Source organism: Castanea sativa, chromosome 12 (genome assembly GCF_040712315.1).
Source record: "Castanea sativa cultivar Marrone di Chiusa Pesio chromosome 12, ASM4071231v1".
NCBI classification, from domain to species: Eukaryota; Viridiplantae; Streptophyta; class Magnoliopsida; order Fagales; family Fagaceae; genus Castanea; species Castanea sativa.
In genome coordinates, this window is record NC_134024.1 from 48,724,562 (window position 1) to 48,746,563 (window position 22,002).

General features: G+C 32.1%; 1 protein-coding gene and 1 pseudogene across 1 annotated transcript; one reads left to right on the forward strand and one right to left on the reverse strand.

Moving 5' to 3' along the window:
- Nucleotides 1–22,002, reverse strand: part of LOC142619068 (TMV resistance protein N-like) — a 66,245-nt pseudogene that overhangs the window by 38,246 nt on the left and 5,997 nt on the right.
- On the forward strand, nucleotides 4,027–4,568 carry LOC142620827 (uncharacterized). Its single transcript, XM_075794130.1, has 2 exons — nucleotides 4,027–4,159; nucleotides 4,201–4,568. The coding sequence occupies exons 1-2, from the start codon at nucleotides 4,027–4,029 to the stop codon at nucleotides 4,566–4,568; spliced, it is 501 nt and encodes a 166-aa protein (XP_075650245.1).

Sequence of the window (22,002 nt, forward strand, 5' to 3'; positions counted from 1 at the left end):
TCAAAAACTGAAATGTGTGTAGTAGACACTACCCAATTGATAATTTCAAGTCTTTGTTTTGCCTTGAAGATTCCAGGAAGAAGGAGAGGGCAAAGTGCATGCCTACACTGTTCAAAAATTAAACTGTTGACTTTACTCAAAACATATGGAAGTCTATGTTTGGAGCAGTTGATTGGGAACAAAAGATCTTCATTTGAAAATCAACAATAAACAAGCATATGGAATTGCACATGTGCTTAGTCTTAAAAATTATAACCATATGGAACCGAAGGGCTACAGGTCAACTCGCCCTCCTCCTCTGCCAGCTGTGAATGTCCAAGAGAATACAAATTCCCTATAGGTTTAGAGTGTTAGAAATTATCTCAAATTCCTATTTGGATTTTGGTTTAGCTATTAGGTTTCTTTGGAAAGAGAAGAAAACTTTTTTCCTTATTGTAGAAGAAAAAAATTCTCCTTAGTATAGATGAAAAAATATTCCCTATTAAAAAGTAATTGGATATTCCTTGTCCATCAATGAATAGAATTTATACCTTATATATATATAGGTATTATTAGAAAGGATTGGGTGACTTTTAGCTAAGGTCCTTCCACATTGAGAGAAGAAAAGACTCTTTTAGAAGAATATAGAGTTGGTTTCTTCGAAAAGAAATTTGAGTGCTTATCTATTTGCGCATGTGTGTGTGACGTTTATGACAGTTTTTTTTTTTCCTTTTTGTGAGAGATTTCGTTTATGATTGTTTTTGTAAGGTATGTGAATGTTGTTTGTGAGAGTCTGAGTTTGGTTTGAGTTTAGATTAAGTTTAGTTGTAATCCACATTGTTGATAGTGAATTTTGTTAAGCATTGCTCGTGGACATAGGCTTGGAATTGGCCAAATTACACTAAATATTGTTGTTTTGTGTGGTTGTTTTATATTATTTTTCTTGTAAATGCGCTTTTGCTAGCCTCAAATAACAACTATTGGTAATTATTTAATTATTGTTGTGATCACAATCAAGGAAGGCGAAGAGTTTTTACATAGGAAGAATACCAAATGATGAAATACTATATTTTAGAACTTAAAAATGTAGAGAAGATAGTATAATCAAGTATAATATGTTATATATATTATACAGTAGTCGCAAACCCAAAGGATGCGTGTGAATAAATAATTATTTTATATAGTAATATATGTATATTTTATTCTCTAAAATTTGTTGAAAATAATTTGTTCTCCCTAAAATTTAAACAATTTCTATTCAATCCAATTTGGTCCATTTAGTCCAATTCTCTCCACTTGCTCGATCAGGCTATTATAGACTAATTGAGCCTTAAGTTGATTGTTTTTATAGGTTGTCTTTTCAAGTTTAGCTCAAAAATTTTTTTTTTTTTCTTAATTTTTAGGTTGAAAAGTATGAAATTTGAGTTACAAAATACAAAGAAAATAGACATTAGAAATTAGAAATATGAGCCCTAAAAATGATAAATATTCAAAATTCTTCTTCGGTCCACACTAGTTCTATTCGGTCCATTTTGTCCTCTTTGGTCCAAATTTGGACACATTTGGTCCATAAGATCCTAATCAGTCTGGTCAGTCCTACTTAGTCCACTTTGTCCACTAAAGTTCTATTCAGTCCACTTTAGTCCTTTCGGTCTTATTCTGTCCACATTGGTTTTATTCAGTCCATTTTATCCACTTTAGTCTTGTTCGGTTTACTTTGGTCTTCTTCGGTCCATTCTATTCACTTTGGTTTTATTTGGTCCTATTCGGTCCATTATGACCACTTTGGTTCACTTAGTCCTATTCAGTCGATACTGGTTCTATTTAGTCCACTTTGTCCTATTCAGTCCAATTTTGTCATATTCAGTCCATACGGTCCTAATTGATCCATTTTGTCCTATTTAGTGACTCTATCCACTTAAGTTCACTTTGGTCCATTAAATCTTATTCTGTCCACATTGGGTCTATTCGATCCATATTGGTCCAATTCCTTCCACTTCAATCTTATTCGGTCCACATTAGTTCTATTCAAAATGATGAAGACCTATTTGGTCAGAGGATTTTTGTTTTATTTTCAAAATAGCATGAAAACAATTGAAATTAAAACTAGTTTTCAGATAATAAATTTTAAATTATATGTGCTTGGCTCTCACTTTTAATAACAATTTTCAAAATGCTAAAAAATATAAAATAATTGTTTGGGAGACCATTTCTATTTTTGTGATTTTTTTTAAAAAAATTTAAAAAGTAATCAGTAGAATATGTAGATTACATTTTTTTATATATAATGATAAGAGAATAGAGCTCATGTACCTTTTTTTTTTAATAATGATAAATTTCAAATTTGAAATGTGACAATATTTTTGTGATAAAGATAATTTTTTAAATCTAAAAGAGAGAAGAGTTTGGACAAATTTGTAAGGTCCATTGTTTTCAATTCATTACTCTTACCAAACATGCCCTAAGATTTAGTTCCATATTTCCAATGTACTAGAATGGTACCCCTTTTTGCACTTTTTAGATGAAATTTAGTTACTTATAAAAAAAGGTAGAAAATTCTTTTCATCTTTGAAATATAATCAATGTTTTTCATCTCTAAAATTTAGAAATTTCTATTTATGCCCTTAAAAATTTAAAATGCCTGTGATTTTGTCATTTTGTCCACTTTTGTTAAGGTTGTTATTAGTGTGGCTAACAGAATACATATTTTAGGGTTGGAAATAGAAAATGAACTAAATGTCAAAGACAAAATGTAATTTAGGTTTTATTTTTGACCCTGAAATATCATCAAGGTTATAATTTTATCCCTTTTGTCAAACATGTTGGCAAAAAACTTAATGAGAGTGGATGGAAGGATGAAATGTAGAACATTTTAAATTAAGGATGAAAATATAGCATGAGCTATATTCCAAGGGTTTGGCGTACCTCTAGAACTTTTTTAATTGGAGATCTCCTTTTGTTTTAAATACACAATAACAAGTGGTAGTTGGTTTTAATCTTCATCTTTAATTTAGTTAGTGGGTGATGTGACCGTTTCTCATTAAAACAAAAGGAGATTCTAGTTAATAAAAGTACTGGACGCAAGCCAAACCCATATTCCAAGGTCTAGTACTAATGCTTTGTTCTTAACTATTATAAGATCAATAAAGCTTCTAATTTCTAACCAAAACAATTAAAGCATAACAATTTGGTTTTTTCTTTTTAGGCGAAAACACTATTTTGATCCCCTACATTTTGAGGTCATAGTCAATTTGGTCCTTACATTTTAGTAGCAGTCAATTTGATCCTTGTTATTTTCACATTGCAATCAATTTGGTCTCTACCGTTAACTTACTAATGGAATGCTTATGTGGTAAACAGTGTGCACTACTGGCATACTTAAAGTTGACGTGACTAATAAAAAATCCTATAACTGGGTTTTGCTTTATGTGAACAATACACAATTCAGTGGCTAAGATTCTCCACCATTGCAGGGAAATGCAGAGGAATTCAAAGGTGACACTGAATTTCACCAAAAAAAATTGCAAGAATTACAGGGAAAAATCACAAATTCTTGGCATAGAAATTCATGAAAAGTGGTAGTATGAATTAGGGTTTTGCAGGAAAAGGAGGAGAAATAAATAAAGTGAAAAAACTAGGAAAAATTAAAAAAATAATTTATATATGTAATTAAATATTGTGAATTTGATTAATAATTAATATTTTAATTGCAATATTCAAAGTATACATTCTGGTTAATAAAATGGTTCACGTCCATCTTGGAAATTCAATAAAGGTGATTTAATAAATGAAGTTACTGTCTACTGCTTACTTTTGGATGATTGCATTCCTCAAAATTGATGAGGTTTACATACCTAAAATCTTGTTTGAATAATGCTGGGTGTTTTCTTTCGCCATTGGCTAAGTGATTGAATAATGCAGTTTCATTACATCTTTTAATGTAGTTTCTTAACATCCATAAATTGTGGTTAGAGGCAACTGTTCTTAGTTTTGAGTGCTGTTTGCCAATTTGAGCTTCTCTGGTTTTGTACAATCACCAATCAGAGCATGGCACATGTTTTGGAGCACACTGTTCTTATTGACCAAAATACAGTGAGCGATAAGCTGATTCTAAATTTTCCTTCATTAGCAAGAAATGCTTCTCTTGTGGTGATGTCTGCTTTAATTTCCTTTCAGATTGGTCCGACCAGTGTTTTCTGAAAGCTTGAATTTGATTTGCAGGTTTTACCCTATTTCTAGGATTCATAATTGACCGTATGCATCATTATCTCCAAAAGCTTATTGGATTGAGGAGTAGCGTGGGAGCTTCAAAAGAGGAAGTTGAAAGGCTTCAGAAGGAAAAGACGGAACTCAAAGAAAAAGAAGAGAAAGCTTCCAAGGAGATAAAGCGGCTGCAAGAAGAAATAGCTTCTCTATCAGAGAATTTGAAGAAGGTGAAGCTAGAATCTGAAGAGAAAGATAAGAGAGTTGAATCTGCTGAAAGCCATGTTGCTGCCCTTCAAAAACAAGCCGCAGACCTACTTCTTGAATACGACCGTCTATTAGAAGACAACCAAAATCTTCAGACTCAGGCTATGGGATATAGATAGGACTTAATTTTAAAAGACACCAAGGTTTAGTCTTGGCAGTTAATTTTGGTCACTAGTGACGTTGATGAAAGGTCCCATGTTTGAAGGAAATGGTCTTTATTTATTCGGCCCTGCCATTGGGAAAAGTGGATGGAATAGGTTTGTGTTTTGGTCCACTGTTACTGAAATTTTAGTTAGTCCACCTCAATGTTGTTCTAGTTGATAGCCACTATTCTACTCTTTCAGTTTTCTGGAACAGATATCATAATTTTGTTTACTAATTTTTCTGTGAGATAAATGTTACTAATTTGCGGTTTGGTTATGTATCAGTTAAAAGGGTGCTAGTGATTTAATACAACAAATGCAAATAGAAAGAACAAAAAATGAAAGATAAATGTAATTAAACAATTGAAAAGAGTGAATTCACTTGCATCAATGGAAGAAGTGATTATGGTAGATTTTGTGCTTGGACCTATCGGTATCCAAGTGTAGAATGCAAAAAGTACTTGAAAATCTATGCCACCAGACTTATTCCTTTGATAAGAGAAACATCTTTGGTTTTTTTTTTGTTTTTTTTTGGTTGTGTTTTTTGAGGGTATGATATATTTTCAAATGTTTAAATTTTTATCACATCTTTATAAATATATATATATATATATATATTTTTTTTTTTTAAATTAAGACTAAGAACTTGAAATAACGATTTTGAACAAATTGGGCACCCTACCTCTCATAGGTACTATCGAAGAGCCTTTTGATGAGTAGATGGAAATACAAGAAAATAATTGTTTTGATGATGCTTAAAGCTGAATGTGTTCTCTCTCTCATTTTTGTAATATGATTTTCTGCAAAATCATCTTATCAAAGTTGTCGTTACTAACGTACTATCATGAAACTATGAAAAATATGAGTAGTTTATCTTCACTTATATAGTATATATTAGGGCCGAAAGCCATATAACTCCCTTAACTTCTCTTAGGAGACCAAGATATTTATAGCATATTAGCATGTCTAGGTGTCATGTATCATGCTTCCTAGCATCTCAAGACAACAAGATTCTACAAATAACAAAATTGGGGATTTTGTGAATTTCATTATATGGAGAGCAAAATTTGACCCCTAAAATATGGTTGTTTATTTATAAGCAATGAAGAGTTGTAATAATAATAATAATAAAAAACAAATTTGAAAGGTGACTTATACATTCATTGCCAAAGAAAATGCACAATTGAAAGGTCACTTATGCTGAAACAAATACTCTAAAATGTTGCCAAGGCTCTCTTGTTTTTCTACAAAATTTTCTAGTAAACTTGTTTTTTTTTTTTTTGCAATTGTTTCTTGAGTGAACGACCCTTCTTACTTGAGTAAATTCTTCAATAATAGAAAAAAAAAAATTCAGACTAAAAGTCTCACTTATCTCTCACTCAACCAAGATCTTTACAAAAAGTTACTTGTCCTTTATTGGAGCAGAACTTAGATCACTTGAGCAAAACTAAATTTTGCTAGAGAAAATTTAAATCTTGATCAAGTGAGATTTTGAAAAATTCAATTTAATTTTACATTAAAATACTCCTATTCTTCTAATTACAGCCATGTATAACTTCAATGTGGTAAAGGGTAGGAAATATCTGTCCTAAGATAGATTATAGTATTATACAACTCTTTCAAGTAATTACATAATTAGCATGCATTTGACAACAAACAGAAGAAAAATACAAACTAAATCAAACTAAATTTATCTTGGTCCATCCAAACAGATTTGATTACAAAAGAAGAAGTATATTGTTCATAATCAAAGACAATGCTTTCTGTGCATCCAGTCCTTGCCAGCAACACCGATAACTATTACAACTTCAGTCCTCCCTATTGCAAACCAGCAGAAAGAAATAACACAAGTTAATAAACAAAAGTGGGTCTAGAAATGGACTTATATCTAATTACAAACATCAAGTTTAGATTGAATAAAAACTCAAATGCATATTGACTCAATCAACCAATGTTTAGTCCAAGGTAATATAGGATACTAAGGATAGTATGTAGACTTTGGAAATTTTGATTGAAAAGAAAGTTAAACAGAGCAAATACATCAATTTGGATATGATAAATTTTTGGTAACTACTAGAAGAATTTGTCCATCAAAATTTTGAAAAAAATTCTAAATTCTAAATACTTAATATAATATATACACACACACACATAAGATTTTATTAGAATTTTGCCCCCTGGCCCTAACATAGATCTGCCAACGCAGACACCATTGCAGGAAATTCTGGAAGCAGGACTGAGTTTACTGAAAGATTCCCAGCAAGCCAACATGCGAGGCTAGCTGTGATAAACCCAACTGGTTGTCCTGATATGATGGGGCTAATGAACTAAGAATATGGGCAGTTTTAGTTTGTAGCATGTCACAAAGAAGGGCTGTAACGCTATGGTGTGGAGCATGGTATATTAGTTCAACAATCAGTAGCCTAATGTTATATTCACACATGTAATCTTTCCTCAATACTATCAATCATCAATTAATAAAGAAGCCATGTAGTGCCTTACTGTTTGCTTGAACTCTGTGTATTATCATGCTGTTATGAGATGAAGCCCACACTTCTGCACTGCCAAGCCCAGGCAACAGCTTGCAGCTTTCAGCTTCAATGTAACAGCCACATCCATTCACCTAGATGGAACAACATGATATTGATTTCCAAGTGACAGACAAATAAGAGATGAAAAGTTTCTAATTCCAACCTGTCATCAAGAAATACCTTAGGCTCTATTTTTCTTAATACAACAAACTTAAAAATAAATCAAACAAAAAAATTGGGTCCCTTTCCCTTGCCCCTGTTTCTTAATACATTATTCTTATTCATTAAACCAAAAAGTTGCATTAGTTTAACTATTGATTTAATTGCGTCTTTACTTCACATATGTATTCAAATATAACAGCATAATGAATCAAGGTCTATTGTATTCAACAAGAAAACTTTGCAAATAATTTCATTGCCTGAATCTACCCATTTCTATAAAAACTAATTCGAAGAAGCAAAAGGAAAAATATCTTGAATCTACCTTTGAAATGATTGATGAAGTGAGGAAAAAATAACACAAACACATGGTTGGCCTGAGAGAAGGCAACCTCTGGTGAAAAATAGCCCTAATTTTCTTCTTTCCTTTTGAATACCAAGAGAGCAACAAGAGTATCTACTTTACCCCACAAAATTAATAATCATGAGTGTGCTATCTGTTGCACATATCTTCTTTGATCCAGACAATGCCACAGTTTCTCCTCACCAATAAACTACAAAGTTCAACAACTTCATCGTATCCAGTATGGGGAAACTAGCAAAAATAAGAATCACAAATTACTAAACTGAAATGAAAGCATATATGCCAATGAATTTAAAAACAAAAAATGAAATATAAAGCTACAGAAAAAAATCTATAAAAGGGAGAAAGATATCGGTGACTTACAAAAAATTCAGCTGTATAGATTCATCAAAGCCACCACTTTCACTGGGATTTCTCTTCCTCTCAATCAATGTTACATTGTCCATGTGTGCTTAAATTCCCAATCCAATTTCCCAAACGTGGAATGAATTTTTTAATTAGATTAGAGGTACCTTCTCCATTAGTTCCATTCTCATCCTTATCATACTCATCATGGCTTTCACTCAGTTTTGGTATCTAGTCTCAACCCTTAAAAACCTGACACCACCGAGTTAGTTGTAGGTCTCCTCCTCCAAAACCCAAGCAACTGAACCTAACCAAAAATTCATAAATTCTAGCAATTTCACAAGCTTTCTAGCAACTTTTCCAACGACATACGTAGGTTTCGATGATCATCACAACTAGACCTTGTGGAGATACACCACATTTGGCATAAATTCATTAGATCCAACGGTTTTTCTGTACAATTTGGCAAACAACTCTTTGGATCTGACAAGATTTCCACCAGAACTGATATTGCTCCTCCTTTTTCTAGCAATTTTCAACTTCACCCAAAATTGACCACCACCTAAGTCTTATCCAAACCTACAAACCCAAAACCCTTACGCGTTGGCTGTGGGTTTGGTAGTTCCCCATCCAATCTGATCAAGTCAATTGTGGGTTGGTCACAAACTTGACCAAACCAACTCCTGGACAGCCATAGCTACAAGTAGGTACAAAATCTCAAATAGTTTAATTTACAATGAGAACCAATAAACTGAACTTACATTTGACATCTAGAGTAGTTTACATTTCCCTTCTAGGATATATATATATATATGTAAAGCAGAGAGAAAATCCAATTAGGTTTTAAATTGGATTCCAATTGTTGTTTAATTTTGCGCCACATCTTCTATTTAAGTTTTTTTAATTTTTGTTTTAGGTGAGTTAATGAGGTGCAAAAGATGAAGAGTCTAATATAAATAAATCATCAAAAACTCAATAAACAAAAAAAGAAATAGAAAACTCATGTGTATATCCAAAAGAAATTTAAAAAAAAAAAAATATATATATATATATATAGAGAGAGAGAGAGAGAGAGAGAGAGAGAGAGTATAATTTGAATCCATATATGTGTGTAATTATAATTTTTTTTAATGTACAGTGCATATGCACAGACCATGCACTAGTTTTAGTAATTGCAAAAACCACTACTAGTAAAAACTATACTTGCAAAAACAACGACAACTATGAGTATTTGGCCATCAACCTACTGCAACTCTTCTAATTTGTCCAAACTTAAGACTCGCTATGAACAAATATATGATGCTAAGCATAGAAACTTATGAGATTAATGAAAAATATACTTGAAATTTACAAATGAAACTCAATTGATGCAACCTAGTTAAACAAGATGTTTTCTATGAGAAGAGGAGGAGAAAAAAAGCTTACAAAAATTTAAATTATGACTTTTCCACACAATCATTTTGAACATTTCAACGCACATATCACATCAAGGTCAGAAACATATTTAAATCCTCTTAAACATTTAAAGTTATCTGCTTCACAAAAAAAAAACATTTGAATATTTAGAACCATAACATGATCGGTTAATAGTCTCTAGAAACCCACAAGGAATGATAATAAAAATAAAATAAAATAAAAGATAAAAATACAACACTAATTCACCGTGAAAACCCTGATTAATCAATAGTAGTGATAGACTTTTGAATTTTCTATGTTTTAGTTTTTTTTGAGAAATTTTGAATTTTCTATCTAATTACCAATATAATAGTCTTTTTTTTAGGAATACAATTTTATATCTAATTATCAATATAATAATCTTTCAATCGTATCTTGTAGGGATAATTTCATGTGGTCAAGTACATAATAGTAAATGCGGACAAACTCCTAGAATTCAATTGAAGCTCATTCTATGACCAATCGTAGTTAAGTTTTCAATCAATATCTAGGGCAAAAGTCAAAACTCTAATTTACATCACATGAAATTACCGATTTTGCCCCCTAACTCAAATAATGGAAAACATATTTTGTATCAAATAATATCATATCATCCATATCAAAATTCAATAAGTGAGAGACATGTGTACAAAAATAACTATCTACTAACACATGTTTTTCATTTATTAGTAAGATAGTTGTTTTTAACTAACATGTCTTATACTTATTAGATTTTGATATTGTTGACATAGTATCATTTGATAGCAAATACCTTCTCCAAATAATGGCTTTTTTGGAATAAAAATACTAGCTAATTGAGATTAGAATTGCCTTTTTATTTTTTCTTTTCATACTTGACAAGTAAAACTAACACTTTACCCTTTGAATCTTTTCTTCAAATTAAATTATCCAATGGGCATTCACGTCAAGAGCTTTATGGTTTAACTAGCACCTCGTGGTATTTTTAATAAAATTGTCCATGGTTTTTTTTATAAAAAAAAAAAACTCCTCTCCCAACTATCAAATTATCAACAATAAAAGAAAAAAAAAAAAGTATCTACAACCATAAAGCAAAAGATTCATCATTTATCCAAAAAAAAAAAAAATATATATATATATATATATATATATATAGTCTTCATTCTATATATTTGTATCTCATCATCAATGACCATTAGGTCAAAGATACTTTTGATTTTTTCAAACAAAACGAGTTAGGTTCAAATAATTTATTTTCTACTTAAAATGTGTGCATATATATAAATGTTAAGGTTAATGGATTATGATATTTACAATAAATTTTATACCAATAACATTATAAATTACTTCCTAAAAAAATTATAAATATACTTTTTTTTTTAATTAATATGGACCAGCAATACTGAAGCATTAAGTGCAACTTGATGTTTTTTGTACATGTTGGACTCCATTAGAAAGCTAATGATGTGCACTTATCTTTTCTTTTTTATCATTTTAGAACAATCTTTATGGAAGCAACCCTATACCACTCATGATCCTGATTCTCCACAATAACAACAACAATAACAAAAAGATAAGAAAAAAAAGGCCATGATCCATCGCAAAACGGGTTATACTTTTTTATTCTCTTTGAGTTGTCTTTTCGGCTACAACACAACTTGCGCCACTATAGAAAAGCGAGGCGGCTAACTTGTTTCCTGTATAAAACTATAAATAGCATCATCACGTTATAAGTACTCTCATTTTTAATTATTAGAAATTATAAATTAATATTACCATTAATATTGTTAATTTCACACCAAGTGTATAGCATATAATAAATCATTTTTACATTTTCTTTTTTGTTTGGTGTTTAAGGAAAATGTTTTCTTTTTTGAGAAATAAGGAAAATGTTAAAAGTGCTTTAATTTTTACTCCATCAAACTTACAAATTAATGTGACAATATATGTGATTGATAAATTTTTTGGTAATCGGTGACAAATCAATTTGTAAAATTCAATCATGCAATAAAAATTGCAATATTCATTGAATTATTTTGCATTTAAAAGTTGACACATTAATTTATATAACTAGTTTAGTAAAACTTTGTTTACTAAAGTTTTTACTCTGCTATATCCAACATAAATTCTACAAAGGGTTTATTACCCAAAAAAAAGAAAAAAAAAAGTATGAATGAACATGATAATTAATGTTCTTAGTGCAATGTCAATAATATAATAATAATTTTTTTGAACTAATTTTTGTTTGTTTAAAAGTCAACACATCAATTTGTAAGGTTTAAATTTATAACATTAAAGTAGGATTATTGTAGGTCCCAGTTATTACAATGATTTTTTAGTGGAATTTGTAGTGTGACTTTGTGTTAAAACATTTTTCTCTCTCCCTTGTGTGTGTGTGTTTGTCTCTAAAAAAAAAAAAGGCTTTATTTGTCGTTATAAGAAATTTGAAGTTCAATCCTTGCTTATACCATAAACTAATTGGTGTCTTAATCTAATGATAAAAAACAATCATAGGGAATGCCACTAATTTAAAATACTATCATATCTATAATAATAATAAAAATGAATTATTTGGCTTAAAATACTAGGATGGAATACAAAGGTGCTAAAGCGGGAAGACAATGACAAATGCAATAACGGATTGGGTGTTTGTCCTTACTCCTACAGGCACTTTTGTTGCATCCTCACAAAAAATGGAATTGAGCGTTCTTCTATCTTTTTTGGATAATTCATAATCTTTTACTGTTACAAACAGAAACAATAAGAACACTTAAACATCATTTAGTCCACTACAACAAAGGCATCTGCCCTGACCTATACACTAAGAGATCATCTCCATTTGAAAATAGTGTTACATCACCCCAACCCAGTACTACACACAGATACAAATCTTCAGACTAAACTAAAGCATTAGATTGCTGTTAATCTTACCCAACATCTTCTTTTAAAAAATAAAAAATAAAACCAATCACAAACCCAGCTACTATCAAAACTTTTAAGCAGAAGCCATGAATGATGGAATGTGGTACACTCCAGTTATAACAGATAACTCTCTTCACTATGATTTCCTCTAAACACCATTCTAAACTTGACATCCTTTCCCACTCTTTTCCCTTTGATTTCCTCTGTTTTGACCTTTCCATGAATTCTTGAGTTTATCTGAATATGTGATAGACATTAGCACACCAAACCACTCTGCACAAGAAACTTCTGAGGCTCTTTCCTTTGACACTTGGCTACCCACGAGTGCCTATTGGACCCAAGCATTTGTCTATCATATACCATGATAGCATTTACTGACACACGTCTGCCCAAGTATCCTATGTATCTTCTGAGAAGTGTACCCAGCTGAAATTTCATAAGCAATGTCACAAAACCGAACCCCCTATGACACTTTTTTTTTCATCCTGAAGCAAAATGGACGTGATATTAGTTATGCCAATAACATATGGGCAAAAGCCAAAAAGGATCTAATAAATACTAGTATATAACACAAAATATGCAATTACAGTACAAAATGAGTTTACATGATGTGCAAGCAACATGAAAAACCATGCAATCAATTACAATTAGTACCAAGAAAAGCTTCTGAGCAATTACTAATTTTCAATTCTCGTCCCAGGATGAATTTGGCAGAACATCTCATCTTTTTCCAATTGGTGTTACCTCTAAGTGTTCATCATGTGTTCATTTTCCCTCTTGTAGTCATATCTCAAACATCTTAATTTCAGCCATTTCTAGTGTTGCACAATATTGAAATTTTGCTATATAGGTAAGGTGGTAAAAGTATCGCTCTGCAAGCAAGCCCATTTTAAAACCTTGAACAAACCTAAGCTGGCTCAACAATACATTTATTATATTCTTCATAGCCATGGTTGAAGTGACTGAAATAATATTTTCATCAGCTAACCATCCACACATTTTCAATTGAACTAGATAAAAATCAGCTACTTTTACCTTGGCAAGATACACATCCAAAACATAGCCAAACTAACTGAAATACAACTGCATGTTATCAACAGTAGCTTCAATCGGAATACATCCTATGAAAAGCCTCTTTCCCCACATAGCAGCTGAACTTGTCAAAGGCTTAACAGCACAGTCATCAGCAGAAGCAGAACCAACCACCATTTCTGCACAGTCATCAGCAAGTCCTCTTTAAGTCCAGAAGATAATAGTCAATTCACAGGCATCTGACCAGTTACATGAGCATGATCTGCAGGAGAGGCAGAGTCAACAGTAATATGCACATCCCCACCCCCAAAATAAATAATAAATAAAAAAACTGACAGCTTGAGAGCCAATATACTAGCATAAAATTGCAAATATTGTACAACAAGGAAATCCATAATGACTGTAAGCAGAACTATTTGATGTCCTGCAAAAGGAGAACCAAACCAAAAATTAAGGAATAATATGGGCTAATTTAGATCTTGAGGATACATTTTCAGTGCAGTTTAAGATGCAGAGAACAGTATAAATCGTGCACATGAGGTCTATCAATAAAATTCCAAATTGGGACATTGTCCCATAAAAGTGTCTGTGAACACTAGCATTGGGCCCAATATCACACAGATCATATACACAAGCAGTATGCTGCTCTCAGTTGTTACTTCCTATGACCACTTAAAATGACGTGAAGGGCAGGCAATCACATATTCTAATTTAAATTTATTTTCTGTCAATGCCAATCTAAATCAACTATAATCTACAAACAACAATGGTCTCGAACCTCTTAAGTTGTCTATTACGATGTTTATCCAAAGGAATAGAAAATATATACATTTTAGCAATGTTAACCTATCAATTATTGAAGAGAGTATACCCATTTTGTGGTAAAAATTTCCCTTTTTTTAATTTATAAAATTCTTGAATTTCACATCTTCAATAATCAACTTGTTAGGCTATATGGAGCCTGTTTTGTGTTCAATTAGTTTGTGATCCAATCTGACTTGGATGCATTACAGTTTTAAATGAGATTTTTTGTGAGCCTTAGTTCATGGAGCTGAGGCCTGGGCCAGCAAGATCATTTGTGGCTTGTTTTGTGCCCATTGTTTGGGTATATATTTTTTGCTTCAAAATTATGGGTGCCTGCATCATTGTACTATAGCAACTCTATATTTTTCTCCTTGACATAGTAAAAATCACAGCAACTTCGTGCATGTAGGCATATTGCCGAACCACATAAATCTTTGTGCAGTGTGGTTGTTCTTTTTTTCTCTATTTTCGCATCTCACAAGTTATGGGAATTAGGTTAAATTTTCAACACAACATCTGCATTCTACCAATAATTAATTCATAAGGTAGCCTGCCTAAGTCAATTTGACTTGCAAAAGACCACATATGATCTAAAATCAACTTTTGATGTCCTTAACAAAAGTGCACAGATCTAAAATCAAATCAAACAATAAATAACAGATCATGTAGGAAAGTATTCAACTATGAAAAATTTGATTGACAGGAAAATTAAAAAAGAAAAATGTCTTTTGAAAAAAAAAAAAAAAAAGAGGAAGTGCTAATATGAGTGAAAGGATGGAAAAGTCATTACTCACCAAATCACAAAGAGAATAAATGATAAATGAGATATTTTACTTGAATTTAAGACAGGAGGAAGAGCACAACAGCATAGAAGGCCACTGTGCTAGTAGTGGAGAGGTTGTTTTCCCATATCTTTAAGAATGGTATCAATGGGGTTGTCTCAGTCTCTCAAGGTAAAATTCCTTATTAGAGCTTCTTGTTCTACTGGGTCATGCCTCATAAATCATAATTATAATTTTCCATTTTTCTTTCACAATTATCAATCATCAATTGATGAATGAGACCCCAATTAACAGATAAAAAGGCCACACAATCCTTTAGTGCTTGCTAAAATACTACATATCACCTTGCTGTTAAAAGAATAAGCCCAAATTTCTGCACTATCAAGCTTGGTCAATTGCTAGAAATTGAATCCTGGATTCTAGGAATTGATGCTTTTGTATTATCTGGTAGTCTAGCCCTATTTTGATTTTGTTTATATATTTCAAAGGGTCATGAGTTCATACTATAATCATGGTTCTATTGATAAAATGCCAAACTCCCTTCCAAGGTGAAATTGAAGGACCTAGATTCAAAAAGCCCCTTCTTAAAATCTAGAATCACAATGAGAAATTGCATAGATAAGCACTAAAAAGCAACAACCCTACCCACTTCTCACAACCTACATACCTACAATCTCAGCCAAGCCAAAGAGCACATCACTTCATTATTGTGCAATCTACCTGTCATATAACCTACAAATATTGTCTCAAACTTAAATACAGGCCAAAACTGATTATCTAATTACAAAACCAACATGATAGATAGTAACTTACCTGCTGAACCAGAGCCACCATATGGGCAAGGATGATGCATATGCTCTTTTGGGGCTTCCTTATCAAGTGACCCAGCTCATGTATAAGCAGTACAGCAATGTGTTCGTCCCACAACCTGTCCCCAAATAAACAACAATATTCTCCTCCAAAGCTTTTTGGCATAGCTCCAACTGGTACCTTCAGAAAAAGTATATACAAAACAACATAAACCACAATAAGGTCCTATTTTCTTGGAAAAATACATTTTATTTAAAGGAAAGAAATTGGCAGCAAAGCCAAACACAACTGGCTTGCTAGAGCTGTGCTTATGTGTTCTGAAAAGTTTCTAAGAAAATTATAGGATTAGAAAAAATATACGTGTGTGTGTTTTGAAGGGAAACCAAAAAATTAAGAACTCAAGAAATAAGTCGGGAACCGCTATTTCAGCCTATATGATTCAAAAGCTTTTTACCCTTTTCACGTTAATTAACCTCAAGTTTCCTTGTAGCCAAACAGAAATAGCCCCAAACCCAGTTCCACTCCATCATCATCAGCATCAACCCCACAAACACTCAAAGACAGTGTAGTGATCGATGTAGTAAGCACCAAACCCTGTGCTCTGGCAGTAGTACAATCATCTCTGCCATCCAGCTTTGCATAGCCTCTGTATCTGCTATTGCTTTCTAAATGACAAATAAGATGATGAGAAGTTTCTAATTCCAAATTGTCCAGAATTGTATCCAGATGCTTGTACAATAGAAAAGAAAACAAATGTAACTAAATAAACAAATAAAATAACAGTTTGTTTAGAGCACAACAATAAAGACTATTCTGATCAGCAATAACACAAATAATGATATTTAACTGATAAAAGATAACCCATCAACAACAATATTGTAAAGAAAGATAATCCACACACAAACACACTAGGAGTTCTAGACAAAACTTCATTTCTAAAATCAAATTGTTTAAATGGAAAAAAAATTATAATTAAGTTTCTTATATTAGGATCCAAAAAAAAAAAACAACAGGAGCCTAATTCAACTATTACAGGCCCAATTCTAGGGAAAACTCAATGCAAAATCAGAAAACCAAAAGGCAAATTTCCAAAGCTGCATACAACTGAAAAAAAATAAAAAATAAAAAAAATTCATTGACTCCATTTTCAGATTTCAAAAGGGTTAATGTGGTGAAGAAAAACAAAATCACGTGCCTTTTTTTATTATCAAAGGGTCCAAATATTCTACTTTCCATTTGATTACACAACAACACTGAAGTGGAGATGCATCTATTCAATTGTATTCTCCTATGGAAAATATTGTAGCAAATACTATAGATAGAACAACAAAAGTGTTGATTTTACCCTTTGGCATAATTGAACAAAAATGATGAACAGTACACACAATCAATTGCAAACTAGTTCCATAAGAAAGAGAAAAAGGTGACTTACAAAAAAAATCAAAGAGAAAAAAGTTTCTCAACTGTGCAAATTCATCAAAGTTGCCACTTTCACTGGGATTCCTCTTTCCTCACTCACAATTAGAGTGACCTTGTCCTTGCATGCATGAATTCCCAATCCCATTTTCAATTAGATTAGGGTGCTCTGTCCACTTTGGGTGTGGTGGTTCATCATCACGGCTTTCCTTAATTTTGGTATCTTTCTCTGAATTGCCTAAATCATCATCCTCATAATAAGGATTGATAGTGCAGCTGCTAGACCCAGGCTTAGTTTGTATGAGATCTTCAATGTCTTACTCGAACATCAAATGGGCTTCGCATTTCGTAACTTCCAAGCCTGGACCGTCGGTTTCAAATGTAACCTCAATTTGGGTGAATTCATTAGCATCAATTCTTCTTTCCAATGGCTTTCGAAGAGTGTAATGGGAAAATATTGGAGCCAAAGATGATACGATTCAATCTTACCAAATTCCTCTGATAAAAAAAGCGGCAATTCGATAGATGCATATCCATTGACTTCAACGCAACAATAAAGCTCATGTGTATCTATCATTTGGAGAAGTGGATGATGCTAGTGGAATATATAAACAGCGCACACTGTGATTCCCATAAATTTGCAACATAATAATAAATGTGAAGGCACTTGCAGATTCACTGAAGCCCCCACATTTTGGTGCTTAAACCAATTCGGAATTTCACTTCCAGGAATTGTGAGATATGAATCACTGCCATATTGTAAACAGTCATCCATTGCTTTGAAGAGATGATGCCACGTGGCTTAGGAGACAGTTAGAGATTGAGCTACACGTGTAATGCTTAGATAGGATCATTCTTGTAACTGATTTTCCCTCTAAAATAGGGAGTTAGTTTTTCTGTTTTTCCTTTTGCTTGCTTGGACAGTGTATATATAGAATTAGGTGCTATGTATTACTCAGTTGTTTGTATTCATTTTCTCAAAATCAATAATATCTGAGAGAGTTCTATAAGTTTTTACACGCACAATGTTTGCTACAACTCTAAATCATAGTCAACTACTTCAAGTTGTGGTAAAAGTGGAGGCAAATTGAGTGGTTGTAGAAGAAAGTTATATTTATACATGTAATCTTTCCACTAGTGTATAAAATCTTACATTTCTACTAAACAACCAGTAACTGAGGAAGAGCTCAAAAGTCACAAAGGGCTGTACAAGTAGAGGAGAGCGTTTCTACAACTTGTTAAACCTTTTCTTCAAGCATGGGATCAACAGATGTTACTAGTGTTTCAGGTTAAAAGTCCTGATTACAACTTCTAGTTCTACTGGGTCTTACTTCACCATTACAATTTTGCCTATTTCTTTCCCTAATATCAATTATCAATTAACAAAGGAGACCCCAATTGTAAGATAAAGAAGCTATGTAGTGCCTTACTGTTTGTCTGAACTCTGCATATCATCATGATGTTATAAGACAAAGCCTACATTACTGCACTGCCAAGCTTGAGCAACAGCTAGCAATTGAAAAGTTTCAATGCAACCGTATCAAACAATCTGAAAGTGACACACACCGTATATATGGGACAGCCACATCAATTCACCTAGATGGAACAACATGACATCAGTTTCCAAGTGACAAACAAGACGATTGAAAGTTTATAATTCCAAATTGTCAACAAAAAATACCTCAGGCCCTATTTTTCTTAATACAGCAAACATAAAAACAAAACGACTGTTTCTTTATATGAATTCTCTTTCCTCCTTTTTCTTAATACATTATTCTTCACCATTAAAAAAAGAAATAATCAGCATTAGTTTAATTATTAAGTTTATTGGGTCTTTCCTTCACATATGTATTCAAATTTCAAATATAACAGCTTAATAATATTCAAGGTCTATTAGACTCAACAAGAAAACTATGCAAATGATTTCATCATCCTTTTAACAATTGTAAGCCGCCATGCCAGTGCTATAAAAATTAATTAAAAGAAGCAAAAGAAAAACTCTCTTGAATCTACCTTTGAAATGGTTGATGCAGTGGGCCTTGTTAAAGGAGGTACATTCTCCACTGGTTCCATCACAGTCATCACCGCTTCGCATAGTTTGGTTCAGATCTTCAATGTCTTGCTGGAATATCAAACGGCCCCCACATTTCATAACCTCCAATCCTGGACCAATGGGTGTAAATTCAATCTCAATCTGCCTGAATATATCAACATCTGCTTGACTCAATTTTTCTTTCCATTCCTCATTGAATGATTGAACAATGGGATAGTAATTCTGCAATAAGGGATACGATTCAACCTCACCAAATTCTTCCGGAAAAACAAAAGTCACTAGACACGAATCGAAATCTATCGCTTATCAAGGAACACTGAAGTCTGTGCGTAGCTCTATAACTTCTCCAGTTAAACAATGAATTAAGTTGGGTAAATGGACGATGTTGCAGATTCATTGAAGCCCCTACGCTTTGATGAGTGAACCATTTCAAAATTTCTCTTCCAGGAATAGCGAGCTGATGACCTATTTAATGGAAGCTCCGGCAAAGATCAAAGATGTGTGCAACCACTCAGAAGAAGAGACTCCAAATATTTCCCCTGAGCTCTAAATGGCTTAAAAAATAAAAAAGAATTAAATGGGGTGAGTTTTTTTTTTTTTTTTTTGATAGGCATAAATTAAATGGCGTGAGTTCTATTCATATTAAAATTAAATAATTAATGTAAAACAACAAATAATTCATCACCCATTTTCAGTGCCGGCTCAATGCTAAAAGTAACTGATGCCATGGCCTAACGCCTCAAGTGAAGAAAAGGCCCCCAAATTACAACATATAGGATTTTTTCTATCAATATAATAATAATAATTAAGCTCAAATATTAGTTAATAAATAAAATAATATTTTTTTATCAAAAAAATACAAACAAAAAAGAAAAAAAAATGTTACGTCTACAACATTTTTCGCAATAATTTTATATCAAATTTTAAGTAGCCAGTTGTTATTGATGCAAAAAAATAATTTTAGTGTTGAGTTTAAATTAGAACCACTAACAACTTAATATCTAGGATTTGTTTTGAAAAATATTGTGAATGCAACACTTCTAAAATTAAAAGAAAAAAAAGCAATACACAAAAAAATTCACAATATTTTTCACAATAATTGGTTTAGCAAATTTTTACTAATTCTTATTTAGGTCCACCATTAACATCATTCTTTTACTTACTGCTATTAATCTGTAACATCAATAGGCGTAAAAAAATTTGTCAAATTTTTGTTTCTATATATTTTCAAAAAAAACAAATTATGTGGTTCATGTTAATTAGTAGTAATTTTGCATATAAAACAAGATAATCAATTATCGTTTTAGGCTCCCAAATACAACAAGCCGCCCCTACCCATTTTACAAGTTAAAGCCTCCATCCTAGTGCTATAAAAATTAAATTGAAGAAGCAAAATTAAAACTCTCACGAATAAATGGTTGATGTAGTGGGAAAAAGAAATCACATGGCTAGTGAAAAATGACCCAAATTTACTTCATTCCATTTGATTTTACAACAATACTGGAATTGGAAAATTGTAGTAAATGTCATAAATAGAGAGGAACAAGAGTATCTATTTTACCCAACAACATAAGTGAACAAAAAATGATGAGCATAGTACCTGTTGCACATATCCTCTCCAATCCTAGCAATGCAAAAATTTCTGCTCACCAACAAATTGAAAAGTACATTAACTTCATCGTATCTAGTATTATTGAACTCAAATGAAAGCATATGCACAATGAATTTATAATATATATATATATATATATATATATATATATATATATATATATATATATATACACACATATATACATATATATATATATATACACACACACACACAACTACAATAAATAGATTCGTAAAAGTGAGAAGGATGATGACTTACAAAAAATTCAGAGAAAAAAGGATTATTAGATGTACAGATTCATCAAAGCTACTACTTTCACTAGGATTCCTCTTTTTTGCAATCTGTGTTACCTTGTCCTTGTGTGCTTAATTAAATTCCCAATCCAATTTCCCAAATGCAGTATGAATCTTTCAATTAGATTAGGGAGTTGTATCCTCTTTGAGTGTGGTACATCTACTTGATTAAAGCTACCTTCTCCACTGGTTCCATTCTCATCATGGCTTCACTCAGTTTTAGTATCTTTTGCTGAATCTTCCAAATCATCCTCATAAGGAGTGATGCTACAACTGCTGTTGCTATTGCACCCATGCATAGTTTGGTTTAGATCTTCAATGTCTTGCTCAAATATCAAATGGGCCCCGCATTTTGTAACCTCTAATCCTGGACCTTCGGTTATAATTCCAATCTCAATTTGACCAAATCCATTAGCATCTATTTGACTCCAATTTTTTTTCAATAATTTTTGGGGATAGTAAATCAGGTAAAGATGATATGATTCAATCTTACCAAATTCTTCCGAAAAAGGAAATTCATCAAGTATCTGTTTGCTTTCATATCCATTGGCTTTCAAGTACCACCAAAGCCAATGCGTATATCTATAACCTTCCCCATAAGAAGGATCAAGTTGATGAAGTGGACGATGTTGGCGGAGTACAAAAACAGCACACACAGCGACTCCCATCAATTTATTACATAATAAATCTGAAGGCACTTGCAAATTCACTGAAGTCTCCAAACTTTGATGGCTAAACCATTTCGGAATTTCTCTTCCAGGAATTATAATACGATATTCATCTCCCTAAAACATACAAAATTACAAAATTATTATATTTAGAACCTCACAAGCAAGAGAGAGAGAGAGAGAGAGAGAGAGAGAGAGAGAGA